At 45.4% G+C, this 19,990-nt stretch overlaps 2 protein-coding genes across 2 annotated transcripts; one reads left to right on the top strand and one right to left on the bottom strand.

Annotated features, from left to right (window-relative positions):
• Positions 1-7,062: 7,062 nt before the first annotated feature.
• Positions 7,063-14,976, bottom strand: PDCL3 (phosducin like 3). Its single transcript, XM_074152055.1, has 6 exons — positions 14,857-14,976; positions 13,260-13,389; positions 12,480-12,570; positions 11,659-11,802; positions 10,707-10,915; positions 7,063-7,552 (listed from the first exon to the last, which is right to left on the bottom strand). The coding sequence occupies exons 1-6, from the start codon at positions 14,860-14,862 to the stop codon at positions 7,410-7,412; spliced, it is 723 nt and encodes a 240-aa protein (XP_074008156.1). The 5' UTR covers positions 14,863-14,976; the 3' UTR covers positions 7,063-7,409.
• A 4,440-nt stretch (positions 14,977-19,416) lies between these two features.
• On the top strand, positions 19,417-19,836 carry LOC141465871 (histone H2A-like). Its single transcript, XM_074149558.1, has one exon. It carries the CDS (start codon positions 19,417-19,419, stop codon positions 19,834-19,836), a length of 420 nt encoding a protein of 139 aa, XP_074005659.1.
• The last annotated feature ends 154 nt before the right edge of the window (positions 19,837-19,990 follow it).

Below are 19,990 nucleotides of genomic sequence, written 5' to 3'. Positions count from 1 at the left end.
GATATAAACAGCTCCTCTCACCTGAAAGATTCATAGCTTTTGCTGAGCTTCTGCTAAAGACAGCTTATTAGTATACAAATTTACAGCAGTGTCTTCTGCTGGCTTGAATTCAGTATGATTTTTTTTTTACTGATTGGTTTTACTTACTGAAAACTTGCCTAATTACTGCTTTCATTAATAGTGGCACTTACTTGCAGTCTACCCCCTAACATCTCTATATGGATCAGAGCACCCATGTTTATCTGCCTTCTTTCTTCCTATACACTATTCTCCTTGTGGTCTGTGATTTAATGCTCTCATCCCCTCTGCTATCCTCAGTGCAGTCTCCAGCTATACATGTGAAGCCCACCCTTTGAGAACAGTGCTTCTCCTAGTGTTTCCCAGCACCATATATCCCTGAATTTTTCTCATAATGTGAACTCTCAAATTTTTCTGTATTATCTCCCTCACCTCTACCCTTCTTCTCTAGTGATAGACAGACTTCTCATTTAAGTCTCCCAGCTGAACACATTTTTACTTACCTGTGCCTGATGCCCTTCATGTCTTTCACTGTCTCAAGGGCTCTCCTCCTCCTTCTCTTCTCAAGGACAGAAAGAAGGCAAGAAGAAACTTCTTCAAGCACTTCCAGGATCAGCCTGTTGGTCTGGATTTGGTTCACCCTGTAGGATCCAGTTCTAATCCCATTCCCCAGCACTATTAAATTTTCTAGCTAGATCTAATCAGAGGGAGTGCACCTCAGCCAAAGAAGTTTGGGGACGTTACCAGATGGGAAACCCAACTCCACATTTTGCATATTCTCCTGGTTTTGCTTCATGTCACCAAACTTTGCACCTTTTTAGCACCAGCACTTTCTTGCTAAAGAAAAGATTCCTTGGTACTGTGGCAGAGATCAGTCTTTGCAAGTGTCTATTGCTGGTGTTCTCCTGCCAAGGAGCTGGCCCTCACAGTCACTCCTCTAATCACCTGGGGCTAGGAACAACTAAACCACAGAAAGCGAGAGTCAGCTTGAAGGATCCAGGACATCCTCACTTTCAGCCTTACAAAACAGAAATCATCTACATATGAGCAGATAATTAATGAAGTTTCCCAACACCCCCAGACAGTCTGTACTATTTTACAGGAGGATAAACTGCAATCAGGCAAGAAGAAGAGTTCAGTAGCTGGGTCTGCCGCTCTCATTGTAAAGGAAAGTCTTCCCATGGATGTTTAGGGGAGTGGGATCAGGATGACACATGCCATAGGAGTCTGTTTCCACAGCTGTCTGGAAAACCAAGACTTGCTCTTGCTAGTAAATGCTGTAACTTTTCCCTCCACAAGAAGCATCTTTGTGTTTAAGCTGTTCAATATACTGGAAGAAATATGACTTCTTATGGTAGATATATGGAACCAGAGGCTTACAAATAAGCATAATTACATTCATCTCATTAATTGTCCATTAATATCTGTTACATGGACTCTTCTGCCTTAGATTATATAATTCCTTCCTTATTTAACATTTGAAGTGTTAAATACAAACAACCTCAGAACTACTTGATATTTTTTCTGCCGTTCTTTATCAGACACCAATTCCTTCAGTCAGCTCTGTAAATTAAAATTAATCTGGTGAAGTCCTGAAAAATTCGGCAGGGTGTCAAGAGATGAAAGTTTTAACGCATTATATGAAAACAAGTCAGATCATTCATCAATCTCCCACACAAGCCTAGAGAGTCTCTTACTGCTTGGATTTTCTTTTTTTTAATGGTTCTGTCTTCCAGGGGAGAAGCTTTTCCCTGCACCACAATAGCCATCTGCAAATAGATAGACCTAAGAAGTTCAACACTTTTTATAATTCTGTGAAGAGCTAAATGTATCAATAAAATACTTTATGCCTCCTGCAATCCTTTGATGACTGAATTAGCAAAATGAGATTGAAATGAGGAGTAATTTATCATGGGCTGTAACGAGAAATGAGTTCAACTGCCTTCCAAACAATTGACAGGGAATAGATTAGTTTTAGCAATGTAGTGATTTAAAAGAATGGAGAAGGGAAAGCATTCCCCTTTGATCTCAGTGAGAGCAAAGTTTCTTTAGACATGATCCGATCCCAACAAATATGCAGCAAAAGGTTTATGTAATGGTGAGTTTTTTAGCCCTTTCCCAAAACAAGAGCTAGTCCAAAATAAGTTACTGAGTTTCTATTAGAAGTCTCATTTCCCATTGCTATGCAGGAAATAGGAAACTTGCCTAGATTTCCAGAGAATAATGACAAATTTTTGTGAACTTGAGTTTATAATACAGGAATAAAAAGTACACCTTAACTATCATGGGAATTGCTGTAGATCAGGGCTACATTCTTCACAAACTCTATAAAAACAATTTATTTTTTTTTGAGAAAGGCAATGAAGCTGGTGAGGGCTCTAGAGAGTAAGTCTTATGAGGAGAGGCTGAGGGAGCTGGGGTTGTCCAGCCTAGAGAAGAGGAGGCTGAGGAGAGACCTTATCGCTCTCTACAACTACCTGAAAGGAGGGTGTAGAGAAGCAGGGATTTGTCTCTTCTCCCAAGTCACAGATGATAGGACAAGAGGAAATGGCCTCAAGTTGCGCCAGGGGAGGTTCAGGTTGGATATTAGGAAAAATTTTTACACTGAAAGGGTTATTAAGCACTGGAATGGGCTGCCCGGGGAAGTGGTTGAGGCACCATCCCTGGAGGTATTCAAAAGCTGGGTTGACATAGTTTAGTGACATGGTTTAGAGATGTGGGTTTTTGTTTTTGTCAGAGTTAGGTTGATGGTTGGACTAGATGATCTTAAAGGTCCCTTCCAACCTAGACGATTCTATGATTCTATGTTCAGATGTCATGCTAACTTATGGCCTAACATTGTGTGCTTATTCTGTACCCTGATCCAGCAGAGATGGAGGCACACACACAGCTTTCTCACAGTGAATCATCTCATCTAAATTAAACTAATCCCACCAGTAAGGCCAGCCAAATATCCACCCAAGCATATTTGGGAAGGAAGGTAATGGACCGGACCCAAAGAGGAGGCAGGCGAGGCTGGGCTGAGCACCAGGAAAGGGGGACCTTACCAAACCAGGTAATGTACAGCATGGATATTCAAAGGACACTCCTTCGTTTCACCTCCTGCAATCACAGTCCTGCAGACACTGCTGCCTACAAGCAGGCTCCCAACCACGGTGGCATTAAATACCGGGAGAACTTGCCCCTCCATGGCCTTGCCCTGCTTGGACAACACCTGGCTCTCTCTCTGAATGTGAAGTGGATGCAAAGCGTTACCCTCCAGGTTTGGTGAGTGCAAACTGAAAGCCCAAGCGGGTCTGCCTGAAAGAAAATCAGAGCCCTGATTTATCCAGAACAGGGCAGCCTGCTATGGACCTAACGTGGCTGCTCACATAACCTGGGTAAGCAGCAGACTTCAGACCTGTGCTGTGAAGAAAACTCTTTTTATTACTAGTGATTCACTTATGTCTCACACAAGAAACTCCAGAGTGACTGTCTACTAATGGCAAACCATCTGCCCCTGTCTATGGCCCAGGGTTTCTTTCCCCCTGCCTCCCACCTACTGGCACCGCTGCCACATGGGATGAGTCAGAGGTGCCTTCACAGTGGTACCCAGGACAGGAACTCTCACAAGCCTCAGCACTGTTTACAGGATCGCTGCCTCTGACTTCTCCCATGATCGCTGACACAAAGACCCTTCTCACACCGGTGAGAAGCGAGCATTGATCTGACACTAACTACTGACAGGCTGCAAAAATACCGATAGCGCATTTCGCAGCAGTGCCCCAAATCTTTGCAAATGAGAACTCAGTCTCTCCAGATATTTTCTCCCCTTATATTGCCTCATTCTGCTACATATATTAATTGGCTGTTTTGGTTTGCTATTTAGCAGCCAGCTTCCTTTTAAGCTAAAGCTTATTCCCTTCAACTGTATGCTCCTGTAGTTTCTGCTCTGCCGAAAGGTTAAACAGATCTCATTATCCATTTCCTGCAGAGACCTAATTTCTACAAAAGGCCTTTCAGCAGGGCGATATGATTGGCAAGAAAGAGTAAGATTACAAGAAGCTGTTTTCACACTTGGCCAAATACCAAGAATCACAGAGACCATTTGAAATGATGCTCCGCATGGGTCGCAGCAGCTGGGCAGAACATTCAGCCTCTTCTGGTTGTCGATTATTCTCGCATCTGCCCCTTTCAGCACAGCATCCTCGAATGGCATTCCCCCAATGTGTCAACACATTAAGCAGCTCAGGATAAAAGACAGTACAAGTCAAACTTTGTCTCCATTTCTACTGAATCGTTATACATTGCTCAGTGGCACCCATTAAATGGCAAGGCAGCACCTGCTGTAGTCCTGAGAGACAGCAAGGAGCAGGCCAGAAGAGGCAGCAATCTCGCCATCCCCTATCCAGTCTCCTGGACAGGCCTGGTTCGCCCCCTGTAGAGGGAAAACATTACTACTACCAGGGGGTGTCCTGTCATTCACAGGCACAGCGTATCTGCTTCACCACCGCTGAACAGCTCGGGGCAACAAGATGCCCATACAAGCCCCAGTCCCCTTTGGGAACTTAATCTTCTTGGTGGTCACAGAGCCAACACAACCTACTGGACTCCATACAAAAGGAGAAAGCAGCTGTGGTTTTAGTACCCTGCCGGAAGAGAAGACTAACAGAAACAGCCCAAAGTCCTACCTCCCCTTTATTTATCCAAGGGTTTATCAGACCACACACCACGGGTATCAGCAATTCAGTTAAATTTTCACTTCTGCTCGAGGGGCTCAAACCTGCACCATGGGCAGTGGTTCATTCACTAGGCATAAGCCCTTCCAGTGAGGGGGCACCATCCCATCCAAGATGGCTTACTTTGCAGGTAATGGAACAAGAATCCCTTGTGCCAGTGTGGACAAGAGCAAGCAGGAAGCTTTTGAGGAAGACTTACAGAGTTTCTGGAGTAGAGGGCTTGAGCACCCCCCTTCCAGAAGGGAGTTCAAGACACATACTCTCATAGCCCACTGGTTACGGTTCTTGCAAGCTGGCAAGGTCTGGTCAGAAAAGGCACTCTATCCTTCAGCTTTCTTTTATTGATTAGCTCTAGTAGGTCTATGGATAGTATCCTAGGGTTTGAAACGTCAGTTTTGACTGAACAACAAGCATCAGATCAAGACTCCTTTGTCTTTAGTTATTCTGGCCCAAGGTGTGGCTGCCTGCTCTGTCCTGTGCTGGGTGCAAAGGACAAAGGGAGTCAGACAAGCATTCCCATCCAAATGCAGTGGTCATCCTGCTTTGAGCTCTTCTCCTGGTGTAGTCCATGAATCATAAATGGTCTAGAAGACAGTGAAAGGGCAGCTGCAACATTATTGCTACTCTGCCTCCGTAGAGGCACTGAAGTGGAAGACAATAAAAGAAGGAATAATAGAAGTAAAAAAGTATTCAAAATATTGCCTACTTTTTAAATTAGATTTCAAATTGGAGTTGTCACAGCAGCAATATAAGATGGATTGCAGATTCCACCTCCCCTTCCTAGAAGGTTTGATAAACTTGAAATTAAAAACAAGTTGAAAAGAGTACAGCAGCTGTGTCTGCATCAGCAATTCAGACAGCTTAACAACAGCAAATCTGGAGGGAGAGGCTGAGGACATGACATACACTCTACACAGGTTTCAGAGGGCCTTATTTCAGGCTAGCTTTGGCCTAGCTCTATGAAAAAAATACCCTTTAGGAGCTGGTCCTCAGACAATTCCCTCCGAAAGTCCACATACTCAGAGGTCACTCCAAAGCACAGTTAAACAAGGACAAGAAAAAGACAAGCAAAATAAGCAGGCTTCTAGGAGGAGAAAGAGTGGTCCTAGATTGTGAGAACACATAGATAAAAGTACAGCAAAGCATCAGGTCCAGTGTCAAGTGAATAGTCCAGTGTCAGGAGAAGCGTGGTGGTATGTACAACAATAATATTCAGTATTGATCAGCTTGTATCCCACTGCATTTGGCTCACTTTCTCAGTGTTAGCATTTTAACTATTTTGTCAAAAGCACAAAAAAAAAAAAAGATACTTAAGTGACACTCTAATCACCATTCAGATCTCAAAGAGGAAGCTCTCCATCAGGATCTTACAACTTCACCCTAATTTTAAGGAACAGTTATTTGTTATTTGAACTACACGCTGATTTGACTGGGGAGACAGAGTGCAACAGAGTGCAGGAAACATGCTTAGAAGTTGCTATGAACTAATACAAAACTAAAATAAAGACTGCTGCTTATTGAGCATTGTATTCTGTACCATCCACCCACAGAATCCATCAGCAATATAACAAAATGTCCTTGGGGCAGCCTTGTTAGCAAAAGCTCTTGGAGCTTGTTAGCCCAAGAGCAGACAAATTGAAAGTGTAGGTGGACATTAAATCCAACCCAAAATACGCAAGCAGCTCCGAGTGTCAGCCGATCTATAATTAAGGTGGTATTTCAGTCCATTCTCTTCTAAGGCTCTGATTATTATTACTGTACCTAGAAGAAGATGGAAGGCTTTAATACAGAAAGATGTCAGCTCTTCAAATATGATTTTCTCTTCCCTTCAGCAGTGGCACTACTGTAGTATAGTATAATACAGACTTCTGATTTTGTGGAAGAAGTCAGCAATTTCACTACAAAAGCACTACCACCTTGAATTTTCTTTCCTGATCAGCAGTAAGTGTGGTGCAGGAAGCTCAGCCCCTGCAAAAGGCAAAATACTGCTGCTAAATGAATTGGTGCATGTAAAAGGGAGTTCTGGACTCAGCAGGTCCCAGGAGACACTGGCTGTCACTGAGGCTTCTCTCAAGATGTCTGGTATCCCGGCTCATGGCCTTTTGCTGGCCTCCTGCCAGCACACCTCTACAAAGAGCCACGTCACCTTCAGCAGTGCCCATCTCACAGGTCACCTCCCCCAGCTCTCCAGGCTGTCCAACATTTATGCACAATAGGCTGAGAGAAGGCCCAAGTAAGTGCTACAACCAATTATGTTTAAGACCAGCTATTTAGATCAGATTTACACAAGTTAAGCTTGTCAAAATCAGTGCACTTAAGGCCACTTAATATTTCAAATTTTTTAAAGAAGTCAGCAATTTACTAAGAAAATAACAACAACAGACCTCTGTTTCTACTGATGCATATATTTTAAAACTTTGAGTAAGATTTACTCAAGCTTTGTAATATAAAACGTCTTTCAGGATCCTAAGTGAAGTTGCAGTAAGTTTGGGTTGTGGGGTGTTTTTTTTTTTTTCAAGAAACTTTTTCAGTTGCTAGAATTTTCTAGATAAATGGCTGTCTTGAAATACTACCCTTCTGGGGCTCAGCAAGATCTTCATGAGCGTCTCCAGTGCTCTAGGTGAGAATGCTGGCTGCAAGTGTACTGTATCAGTCTTGATGCAGACACAGGAGTTAGTCATCCTCTGAGTCACTCTCCCCCCTGACAGGGACACATGCCCTGATTGAGGACATGAGCTGGTCCTGGATCTGCTTCCTGGGGTTCTCCTCGAGGTCTGTCTTGATGGCGCCCGACTCTGAAATCTTCCACTCCAATTCTGTGCAGAGGAAAATGAGAACCATGAATACAGGGAATCAAACTGGGCTTTCTCCAGCTCTGACTCCTTCTGGCACACGCAAGTTTGTTTATTTCAGTACAACAGCACCTTGCACTTCCTAGTCTACCTTCAGAAGTAAAAAAGGACCTTGGATCACCACAATTCCCCACTGCCCTTCCCACCCTCACTTCCCCAGCTGACTTGTCTTATCACCCTGCCATCACCACCACCAAACCCAGGGCCCTGCTCTATTCCTCCCCATCGTCTTCCACCCCCAGCTCCTGCCCTGTCCCCTGCACCCTCTCTGGCTGAGTCCTCCCTTCACAGTCACTAGTGCTGGCACAGGTTTCAATGCAGGACAGAGCTCAGGGTACTGCTCTGCAGCCCACCGCTGGCATCCCTGCTCCCTTTACAACCAGGAGTGACAAAGAGCAGCAGTATTAGACGAGGCAACTCTCCCGGTGAAAGGGAATCCCACCTCCTTCTAACCACGTAAGGGCAGGAAACAGGTTTGCACATCTATCGCTGGTGAAGGAATACTGCTCATGTGTTACAGTTGTTTCCATCATACACCAAGCTCATCACAGTCAGAAAAGACAAGGACTAGATTGGGTGAGGGGCAAAAAAATTGTAGCAATTCCATTTACACACGTGAATTACAGGTATTTTTCAGGGATGTACTCTGTAAATGCAATTCACCCCTTTCCTACTACGCCATGCACTGATTATTAGTTCCTTAGCAAGACAGTAAAAGAAACTCCACCATCAGTAGTAGGCCTATTACTATATAGACCCAAATTGGATTGCTTCCCAGAAGTGGTAGAAAGTCAATACAACACATTCAATTGAACCCTTTCTCCTAGTCCTGCCGGCAACCCTAGCATTAAATCTAATTTCCTTCAGACATTACAGAGTAATGAATACAACCTCACACCTTCTTTAATCTCCACTGGAAGTCACCTAGGCTTAGGGAAGAAGGAAGGAAGAAAGAAAGGAAAGAAAAGGAAGTGCAGAATTTCAGTGCCCAGCTTTGTGTGATGACTGAATTAAGTTGGCTCAGTCACCTTTGGACCCTCCCCCAATCAATTGGAGGCCTGTAGCCAGTGGTGTCCCCCAGGGGTCAATACTCGGCCCAGTCCTGTTCAACATATTCATCAATGACCTGGACGAGGGGACAGAGTGTATCCTCAGGAAGTTCACTGATGATACCAAACTGGGGGGGCTGGCCGACACTCCAGAGGGCTGTGCCCCCATCCAGCGTGACCTGAACAGGCTGGAGAGATGGGCAGAGAAGAACCTAATGAGGTTCAACAAGGGCAAATGTAGGGTCCTGCACCTGGGGAGGAAGAACCCCAGCCACCAATATAGGTTAGGGATGGACCTGCTGGAAAGCACTACTGAGGAGAAGGATCTGGGGGTCCTGGTGGATAGCAAACTTTTCACGAGCCAGCAATGTGCCCTTGGGCGCCAAGAGGGCCAATGGGATCCTGGGCTGCATTGGGAAGAGTGTGGCCAGTAGGTCGAGGGAGGTCATTCTCCCCCTCTACTCTGCACTGGTGAGGCCACAACTGGAATACTGCATCCAGTTCTGGGCTCCCCAGTTCAAGAGAGACAGGGAACTACTGGAGAGAGTCCAGCAAAGGGCAATGAGGATGATTCAAGGATGGGAGCATCTCCCTTATGAAGAAAGGCTGAGAGAGCTGGGGCTCTTTAGCCTGGAGAAGAGACCCCCTTTTCTGGAGATTTTTCAGACCCGCCCTGATGCAGTCCTGAGTAATGTGCTCTAGGAAATCCTACTTCAGCAGGGGAGTTGGACTAGATGATCTCTAGAGGTCCCTTCCAACTCCAACAGAAAATTCTGTGATTCCGTGAATTATTTATGTGCTAAAAATGGTAGGTTCTGCTACCACTGCTCACTTCAGTGCATAATGAGACAAACTCTGTAGGTCGAGTTTGCTGTTCTCAAATCAGCAGTATCATTGGTGAGCTTTTCCCCTTCTGACAGTTCAGGGCACGGGAGCACTTTCTACATCACACACTCAAGATATCTTGTAAACTTCAGGGGCTTAGTAAAAAAAACCTCTTTGCATCCTATCCCAGTATAGGCAGTGACATCATTCAGCAGGGACCTTGAAACGCTGCTTAACTGCAGTTTACTTCAGATAAAGATGCCCTTTAAGTCTGACCTTCAAAGAGATTGAAAGCATCTGGACCAATATGCCTACTCAGAAAGCTGATGAGTATCCTTTTAACTGAAGTAAAATCCACTAGGTTGCATGAGTTGCGTTTGCTTTCCAAGAAGAGCCTTTTTCACCGCTGACCTCTGTCTTTAAGACTGCTGTAGGGTACCATCCCTGACCAACCACCTCCAAACAGCAGCTTTTACTGCCACAGCCACAGTGCTCTGCGAGACCTGCATCAACCACCCTCATCTCCTGAAGCATCTCACACTGACGAGGCTGTACGACTCAGCCTGCCTCCAGGCTGCTGAGATGGACAAGGAGAAATAGGTCTAGGGAAAACTGCCACCTCCAGGAAAGTAATAGCCTCTCCCCAGAGAGCCCTGTGCCCCCTCAACCACTGAGGCAGGAGCTTAACGTGTTGCTATCTCCAGATGGCAAGAGGAAATGGAAGCAGCTCAGTTTCAGGGTAGCAGTCCCGTTTGGGCAGAGGGACAGGCTCTCTTTAAAGGTTAATAAGGAGTGAAGCCTAGTGTCAGGAAGGTACAACAGACAAATATATGCCATTGTCTTGAAAATGAAAGCTCTAGAATGCAATAGGCAACCACCAGTTATCCAGTGCATGGATTATCAACTAACTGGGGGGATGGTCAGTCATTCAAGTACAAAAGCCCTAAAGAATGTGTGTGGGTACTATTTACCCTTTAATATATTGAGGAAAATTTGTTTCACCTGACACAGGGTGTGAATACTTGCACAAACGTAAGATAAATATTTGTATGTTGGCCTACTCAGTCACTCACGGCTTTTACAAGACAGCCTAAATAACGTGTTGTTGAGCCATAAGGGTAAAAAAAAAAATAAAAAAAAAAAAGATTTTTAGTACCTCCCTTCTACACCTAAGCCTCACTTCTCTCATTCCCAGCAAAGCAGTTTTGCTTTTCCTTTGGAAGGCCAGAGATGCAGACACTCACCGTCCCTTGTCAGGTTCATGCCACCGAACACCAAAGGCCCAATGAACTGAGCTTTGATGTCTCCCTCCAGGTATACGAATATCGTAGGCAGGTTCTTATCAGGGTAGTTGGGAATGCAGGTGGTAGAGATAGCTCTGATGAATTTCACATCTCTGAACTTTCTTGCAAGCCCACTCATATGTTGATTAATTAAGGCACAGAGTGGAATTCTGTGAAGAACAGCAACAGGTACACATAAGGAAAAAAAATAAAAAGACCAATTAGACAGTAATCTGCTCCAGAAGAAAGGTCAGAAACATCAGCTCAATAAGTAGTATTTCTGGAAAGCCAAATGTACCAGAAGCAACTTCTGAATACTTTTGTTGTCCAATATTCCACCATTCAAAAGAAATCATCACTGGAGGCTTTGGAGGGTGGTGGGTTTTTTGTTTTAAGATATTAGCAATGCAACCTTTCCCTGTATCATACAGAGAAACCGGTTTATGAAGATAAGCTTCTAGAATTGCTCATGCAATTTCTAAATATCGTATCAGACCTTTTGACAAGCTTTTCCATCACGCTGACAATACTGGAAACCTTGTTTGCTCCATTTTTGTGCCTCTAGAAACCAGGCTAAAAGACACACATTGATCCTTCTAAAGCACAGCCCCTTGCACTTTATAGAGAATAATTTCCAAAGCTTGGATATTTCAATGGCAGCAGCTATGGTACAACTCACACTGTGCTGCAGAGATGTATAAAAGCACCACTTCCTGGCAACATTGTTTTCGAGCTACGTTCAGCAGTTCTGAGTCAGCAGTAATGAAACTACTAATTTAATATTTTTTTTTTTTTTTTTCATTTCTTAGAACTCCAGAATCAGTTGCTGAATTTCCACAATAACTACATATTTGTCTAGAGTATCTACAGCTATTGACAGTGGAAAGTTTAAAGGTTAAAACCAAATACTTACCCTTGTTTGTAGAGGTGCAGGACTACCCATATACCTTTTCCAGCTTTTGTAACCTCTTGAACGTAATCTTTTCCCGAAATCTCCAGAACTTCCCCAAATTTATTCTTCATTTGAGCTGCTTTCATTTCTGCTAACCTTTGCTGCCTGAACAGCAAGGAATAGGAAAGAGATTTTGAGAATAGAGGCATTTTTGACAGGACAATGCTTAAATAAGCTGGTTGAAATCTACTTCAGAGGCACATTTCAAACTTCTTCAAACCCCAGAACAACAAAGGCAAGTTGACATAGTCAATAGACGCTCTTCTATTTGCATCACAAGTTAAAACCACCAACATGTAAGAAGTACAACTATGTTTCCTGAATTTATTTTTTTTTTCCCCTCACTTCTGCCCTCAGCAGACATTTCTTCTGCAGGTAGTGCACTACCAAACTAAATGGCAAAAAATACAAGAGATGGTAGAGAGAAAGAGATAATGGAAAACCAACACTGTAATTATGTAAATCTGCAGCACCTTAATCTCATTCATGCAAAAATTGACAAATCTTGGAGGTGATTTTCAAAGCTCTCAGAATCCCCAGCCATGCACTCAGCAGGCACATATTATCTCTGCAAAACTAGGCTGTAGATAAAGGACACTAAATTTAAACCCAGTTATCCTATTAAAGACACTTAGAAGCTCTACAAGAGACCAGAATCACAACCCACTTTTTCTGTCATCAGGCCTAACAGCATCCTTCCTCTCGTCAACGATACCTAACAGCATATAAAAGAAAAAACCCTCCAATTTTCATTAGAGCCAAATTCTGCATGCTGCTCTGACCTGTACATTTCAATAGCCTTCTCATCTTCCTCATTAAATTCATCTTCATTCTCTTCCAGCTCTTCCAGAGTCATGTCCTCATAAGTTTTCACTAGAATGGAAGAAACATCATATCAGCAAAAACCTCATTCCGGGATTAAAAGTCAGCTTTTATCCAATATAATTTATTTACTTTAAGGACAGATTAACTATGGGAAATATGGCTTTTCTGAAGTATTATCGTTACTGGACTTTTAGAAAATACTACGCACTTTAGACATATAGATGGAAAGGACAATGATGTAAAGGACTCTGAGCTGAAGGCTGCCTAGACTAGAACAGGAGTACCCGCACTGGCTTTCAAGTTTGGCGGTTGCAGCAAAGACGTACCTGACACACACACACAACATGGCAAGAATGTCTGAACAACGGAGGAAGGAGGAAGCATGCAACAGGTAGCGTCATGACACACTTTTACTTGCACATTCACTTGGCAAACTCCCTTCGCACTGTTTTATTTCAGACATTTACTTCTATGAAAATATGGAGTTGACATCAAGGACAAAGCTTTCCTGAGCTGGAAGAATCCACATATTAAGGAAGATATATTTGTTTGCTACTATTAACAGATCATCACCCTATACGAGAAGGAGCTTTGGTATCCCTTACAGACTTGGAAAAGGACACACTGGTTTACAGGCATATAAACATTACTGCTGGCCATTTCTTTGTACAAGCTTCCACCAGGAGCTATTCCAAGACTTGTCCTGCTGCCGCTGCCCAAGTTGGCTGGTCACTCACCGAGAGACTTCTGAAGGATGGCAAGCTGCTCTTCTTCCTTTGCGCGTTCCTGTTCTTCCAGATTTTCCTTTGGAGGAAGGATACCTTTCTTGCGCAGGATGTCATTCCACTCTGTGTCTTTATTTGGGTCCTAGAACAGAACAAGAAATGGATAATGTGTATTCAAGGTGAAATTTACCACTTCCAGAACTCAACACAGGCAAGTTTTTCAAGAGACGCAGCACATTGTTAAACTGGTACCTGTCTGGATGGCACCAGAAAGTCACGGTGTGCATTCCCCTGATGCTGAGGCTTCTTTGCAGCCCCAGATCCAATACCTGAAGAGTGACTTTATTTTACTCCAGCCCATTCACAGTACATACAGGAGGTCTTGGTAGGGTACAGAAGTTTGAAATGTCGTAACCATCGCTGCAGCTCTGACAAGGCCAAAGGAAAGGGGAGGAAATCAACTGGGTGAGAGGGAAGCACACTGGCCACAGCGCTCACAGAGCTTCGGCAGAACAACAGGCCACCAAATCAGCGGTTGCTGCATCGGGGCACGCTGGTGACAAGACACGCAGGCACCAGCCTTGAGGACCCAACTCTGGATATGTGGGAAGTCTCCTGGGTAGATTCAAGCCAGTGTGACTACACAAGCGCTTAGAGAGAAGCAAGCAGAGTCTCTGCCAGACCAGCCCACTGCTAGGGAATCACATATAAATCTGTGCCTAGACTGCTTCTGAAAGTTAAAGAGACTTTACTGTGAAATAGTAGCAATAATCCTGCAAAACAAGGCCCACGGGCACCCACGTGTGGTTGAGAAGTTCAGTAGAAGTTGTTCCAAGTTTGATAGCTATTTCATTTTTTTGTTTTAAATACACGACAATTCAGTGTGGTAAGCACTCACAGGCTGATTTTGGTTCCTTACTGTCTTGACCAAAGTTCACTTTGAAAACTGAGTATCACACCTGCTGCTTTGCTATGGCTTGTATCAACATAGCTTACACTAGGTCTGTTTATGACCATATCTCTTCTCCAGACCAAGACACTGTACTTCTGGATTACTGGGGGGTGGGGTGGGAGGTAGGAAGGCGAAGGCGGGGAGGATAAAATAAGGAAAGAAAACAGAGTTATACAGCAAAGAGCACACCAGACTACTTTTTTTTTTGGGGGGGTGGTGGGGGGTGTCTCTGGCTCTGGTCATTTTCCCCTCGACACCATCTTTCACAGCATCTACTGTCGTTTACCAACATAGCAATGAAGTGCCAAAAACACCCACCCGCCCATCTGCTTACCACCGTACCGAAATAAATATCGTACTTGGGGAAAAAATAAAATAAAATAAAGAAAAAAGGAAATAAAACAATAAACCACCACAAAACCACGCTACAAAGCTTCACAACAAGGCGGCCACATGACAGACACCTTCGCCCCCAGAAAGGAGGATGAAACCGGGCTTCCCCCCCGCCCCGCCCCGGCCGCTCCGCCGCTGAGGGCGGCCCACGGCATGGTGCCCGCGCGCCGCCCCGGCGGCTGTGACCCGGCGCGGTGTTCGGCCCCGCTGGGCTCCCCCCGCAGCACCGGCCGGGCGCGCTGGTCCACCTCCCCGGCTGCTCACCTGCATCCTGCCGGTGGGGCCGGGGCCGGGGCCCGGTCAGCAGCGGCGGGGCCGGGGCTGGGCAGGGCCTGTCCCGGCGTGCGCGGCGCGGCCGGAGGAGGCGGCGCTCCCCGGCGGGGCGGGCGCAAGGCCGCTGCTGCTTCCCGTACCGCCTAATAAGGCCGGGACCGGCAGAGCGGGCCCTGGGGAGCGGTGAGGGGGAGGCGGTCCGTTTGAAAGCAGCGGGGCTGAGGCTCTGAGGAGGGGAACCCGCTTCGTTGCCCGGGCAGGGACCCCCGGCGTGCCCGCTACGGACAGCAGCGTGATGTAGAGACTCTCCTTCCCCGCCTGTTTGGCCTCCCCTGGCCAGCGGCCTCGCTGCTTCCCGTCCCCCTTCTGCGGGTTCCTCGTGGAGCAGCCCGGGGCCGTCGGGTACCAACCAGTCCCTCCAGTAGCCGTGGTGGTCACCCACTCGCCCCCGGGCCTGCAAGCGGCCCTTCCTACGTGCCACCTCGGAGGGGGTTTGTACAATGGTGGTTCACATGTGTCATGAGTCTGCACGGCCCCAGCTGCGGACCTGCCCAAAGCCCATCTCCCAGCAGGGCTTTAGCCCAAGTACCGTTCCTCTGGAGAGGTGCCCCTACCCTCTCCTCATACCCCGCAAGCCAACATCGGCTCGGCAGCCATGTGGGACAGGAGCCACGGAGTGCAGAGGAATTGCTGCCCGGCTTCTGGGTGGCACAGCCTCCCAGCTGGCACAACCTAAGAAACCTTTCCTCATCCCCAGGCTATGCCCTCGCAATCGGAGCACAGCCAGGTTTGCAGCGCAGCTCTGCCCTCACCTTGCCCCTTTTGCCATCGTTTCAGCAGCTACAAAATCATGCCCTCTAAAAGTGGCCTGTGAAACGCTCCCTGGAAAAGAATTACACAGTGGAGAGCAAAACAAGGCAGGAGGGGTTGGAACTCTTGTTTCAGAAGTTAAAAAGAAACAGCTACTTCCTAGCACCTTCCAGCACTCCTTTCCCACCTGTGGAGCAATCAGGCAGGAAGACAAAATGCATTTTTTCTGTGGGTCAGCCCTGCTAGAATGAGTCCATGGGCACCCTTGCAATGTGGGCGGCAGAGCAGTGAGCCCCTCTCCTCCTGCCCAAGCCCCGAGTGGCTTATCCTTGCTGGATGGTGTGGCTCCGTAGGGCACGCAGGGCAAGCAGTGTGGCCATGAGATGTGGGAACCCAACCAGGCAGCATGTTGAGCTGGGCATGGCCTCAGCTCCTCTCGCTTGCCAGCCATTGTCCTGGAGCTACCATAAACCTGAACACTGTCATAGAAACGCACCAAATAAATTGTCAGCCATAGGGAACACTTCTCTAGGAGCATCCAAATACCGTTGGTGAGTTTTGGGGCTCTCCTCTGCCTCATTTTTTCTCTGTAACTCCTCCCTTTCCACCTCATCGAGCCTCTTTTTATCTGTTTGCATTTCATATCCTGCTTTATTTCTCTACTGGCTTCTCTCCTCATTTTTCTTTCCCTGTTTTGTCAAAAAATAAAACAAAACAAAACTACCAGACCCGTATTGTCTATTCTTACCGGGCATAATCATTCGTTCTTTAAATATTGTTAGGATTGGATCATAGCCAATTAGCACTACAAGAAATTTGTGTCTAGGTATTTACTTTCGAGTCTGTATTAAAACATTACTCAGCAAAAACTGAGGACTGGATCGAGGGTGGTGACCCCAATCCATTTGGGATCAACACCCTATTCCCTAAAAATGGGCCCCTCGGCCCTTTCAAAGAACTGAGCAGAGCTTGTGCTTTCTTCTCAAAGACAGGCAGCAGAGGAGAAGGAGGAAGAGACCCACTCCCACCTCCCCCTCCTCTTATGGTCAGCATGCTTGCCCAGAAAAGGGGAGCCCAGCTCTGAGTTCCCAGAAAAACACCCCTACACAACCTGGCAGCAGAGCAGGCCTTAAGAGTGTGTTTGTTCTGGGCATGCAGAGAAACGACTGTGTCTCCACTTCACCGAGGGCCTGAAATGGAAATTCAGAAGCCCCTTTATAACACTTTATAATATCATGGACATCCCATTAGCACCCATGTATCCCAAAGCGTGCTGAGGCATTTACCCTGTGCTAAGTCTGGTTTACTGAAGGGAAGGCACAGCCACCTTTTCTGCTTCTGAATGAAAAGCTGTGCTTTGAGAGGACATCAGTCCTTACGGTGAGTTTTTGGATGCATGAAGGGTGCCCCATACCCATCTCCCAGGGCCCTGAGGTGGAGGAAGACTCAGCCTCACCCAGCTTGGACTAAACACTCATCTGTGTGGGAAAAGTGCCTGTCTGAGGGATAGATGGAGGCACAAATATAGATGATGTGAGAACATCAAATCAGAAGGTAAAGGGCTATGGAGTCTTCCAGCAGGGCAGCATGTGAGCTGAAGTTTTGGGATCACAATTTTGGAGTCTTCTCCAAAGTCTTTTGCATCTGACCCCAGTTAGTACTTGGCATACAGAACCAAAAGCTTAGCTGTCGGTACCAGTTTTCCTGCACAAATGTTTTGTCAGAGCCTAGGCTTTCAGTAGGACCTGGTGGTTTAATAGTCGTCATCTGTGGCTGACATACCATTTACACTCATGGCTCTTGTGTGTTGCTGGTTGGAACCTATTTTGAACACCACAAAACACAGAAAGAACACGAGCAGAGAGCAGGCACTCATTTTTTAAAAGGTGCTAAAAAATATTCATTTGCATTAGGTAAAATTTTTGCCCAGGTGAACTGAGAGGAACTAACCAAGGACCCTTGGCACCAGAACGCCTCTGTTCCAACAGTCAGCCCTGAGCCCCAGCTGGGGCAAAGAGTCACCAGAAGAGGTGGCAGAAGCCCAGATCTTAGGATCAGCCCCATCACATCACTTGGTGAGGCTCAGACACAATGTGAGCAAAACAACTCTCTCTGCCCAAGACGTATATAAAGCAATATAGTTTCCTCCCTCCCACCCAACTAAAAGTACATCATATTTATAAAGCACATTTCCTCTATGTACTTTTTTTTAGCCAAGCTTCAGCAGGAAAGAGAGGATTGTTTTTACACTGTGTACAGACAGAAATACTCCATCCAGAGCGGGTGAGAGCTGGCAGTGTCACAGTGAGACTGAAATATAGCTGTGGCTCAGCTCTTGGAGACAGCCTAGCTTTTACCCTCTGGAGAATTTACTTCCAGGCATCTATAACTTATTTCTTCCTTTTCCCCCAAATCAGGGGTTAAAAGGAAGATGAACCACATGTGAGAATGAGTCATTAACTGTCCAGGTGATTCACTGATGAGGAGAAAAAGTTGCTAATAAAAAGGTTCTGCCCCAGGAGTAGGGTGAATGGTGTTATGTGACTTGTTTGCCTTTGAGTGCAGGCTATAGCAAAGCACAGACTAGGCCAAAATAAGAATTTTTGAAGGTAATGGGATTTATTTTTCATTTATAATACACAGTGAAAGATTGGGGGTTATTATGGACTTTATATTAATTTGTAAGTTAGCTGTATTTGTAGCACAGTATGTTTGTTATATTATTAGAATGTGAAAAATATTTTCTGATAATAGGAATAAGGGGTTATGGCTTGGTTTGCTTGGATTTCATTATGGGCTGGATTTTTTTTTGTTCCTCCCAAATCTTATTTTGATTTTTCTTAAAAATTTAAATTTCTCTATAAAAGCCTAAGCAAAAAATCCACATATTAATCTAGCAATGGATGTTCTTGTATATTGCAAACAGCTGTGCTGGAAGCTAACTGTATTACTTACTAATAGATTAGAAATGTTACTTAAATTAGTATTTTTGTCACTCTAATTGTAAAAGTATTCTAACTGGACTGGATTTCCTTAATCTTGAGTAAATAGATGGTTATTTCTGTTCTTCAGTCTGCATTGTGCTGTCCAAGTCAATTCTTCCTTTTCCTGGTGCAGAACATCTCTAGTATTCTTATAGCAGCCAGAGAATATCCCATGGGGAATTTAATTTAGAACTCTGTATGAAAACCTCTTGGAGTATTTTGGGTATAAGATGCTGTGGGCTGTAGGAATTTTTCAATTGTTAGATTTAAAATGAAAGAGAGAATTAACTTGATAATGGAAGAAGTTAGAATACAGATTTCTCTTGGAAGAAGAGGCAGGCTTGGACTAAAGTTAGCTTTGAGGTAACGGTTACGGTGTTTAAGAAAACCTTATTGAAGAAGACCCACTGTGCCTCAATCCCAAATACATTCCAAGCAGCAGGGAAAAGCCTCTTTTCTTTTGAGCTCTTCTTATCTACTTGAGAGGTTGTCAGACCACTCTGGTTTTATGAGGCCTCACTCCTAAAAGATAGGCTGCAAAAGGGTAGTAGTAGCTAAAATCTTAACTCTGTTATTAATGGTCTGTGGTGTGTGGTGCTCTCTTTCCTCAAGAAAAGAACAAGCTTTCCTCTTCATGTAGAAGAGCCGAAAGTGTAATTCGCCTTTCTGTCACCTTCTCCTGCTATCAGATAGCTGTAGCCCAAGCACCTGGGTAATTTGAAGATCTTCAGCCCTTTGTGTCTCCTCTCCTGTCACAATGTCTGGACGTGGAAAGAAACCTGCAGTGGCTGGCAAACCGGGATCTGCACTGAGGAGATCCAAATCAGCCAAGGCTGGTCTGCAGTTCCCCGTGGGTCGTGTCTACAGGCTCCTTAAAATGGGCAACTACGCTGACAGGATCAGTCCTGGTGCTGCCATCTACCTGGCTGCGGTGCTGGAGTACCTGAGCGCAGAGGTCATAGAGCTGGCAGGGAATGCTGCACAGGAAAACAAGAAAACCAGGATCCTGCCCAGGCACATCCAGCTGGCTGTGAGAAACGATGATGAACTGAACAAGCTCTTCTCCTCTGTGACTATTGCCCAAGGAGGGGTTATACCAAATATCCTTTCCCACCTCCTTCCCAACAAAACCACTGGAGGTGCTGCTCCTTCTCAGCAACAACATGGTAGCCAGTGAAACTTGCTTTTCCTGGTCTGGTCTGTGCACTTATGGATGATGGTGGGACTCAGTAGCACTAATTTGTATACATTTGCTTCTTTGTCAAGTATTTTTCCTGTCAGTTTTAATGCATTTTTTATAGCTTGCAATAAAGTTCCTAGGATGCAACACT

Source organism: Numenius arquata, chromosome 1 (assembly GCF_964106895.1).
Source record: "Numenius arquata chromosome 1, bNumArq3.hap1.1, whole genome shotgun sequence".
NCBI lineage: Eukaryota > Metazoa > Chordata > Aves > Charadriiformes > Scolopacidae > Numenius > Numenius arquata.
This window is presented reverse-complemented; position numbering and strand designations above follow the sequence as displayed.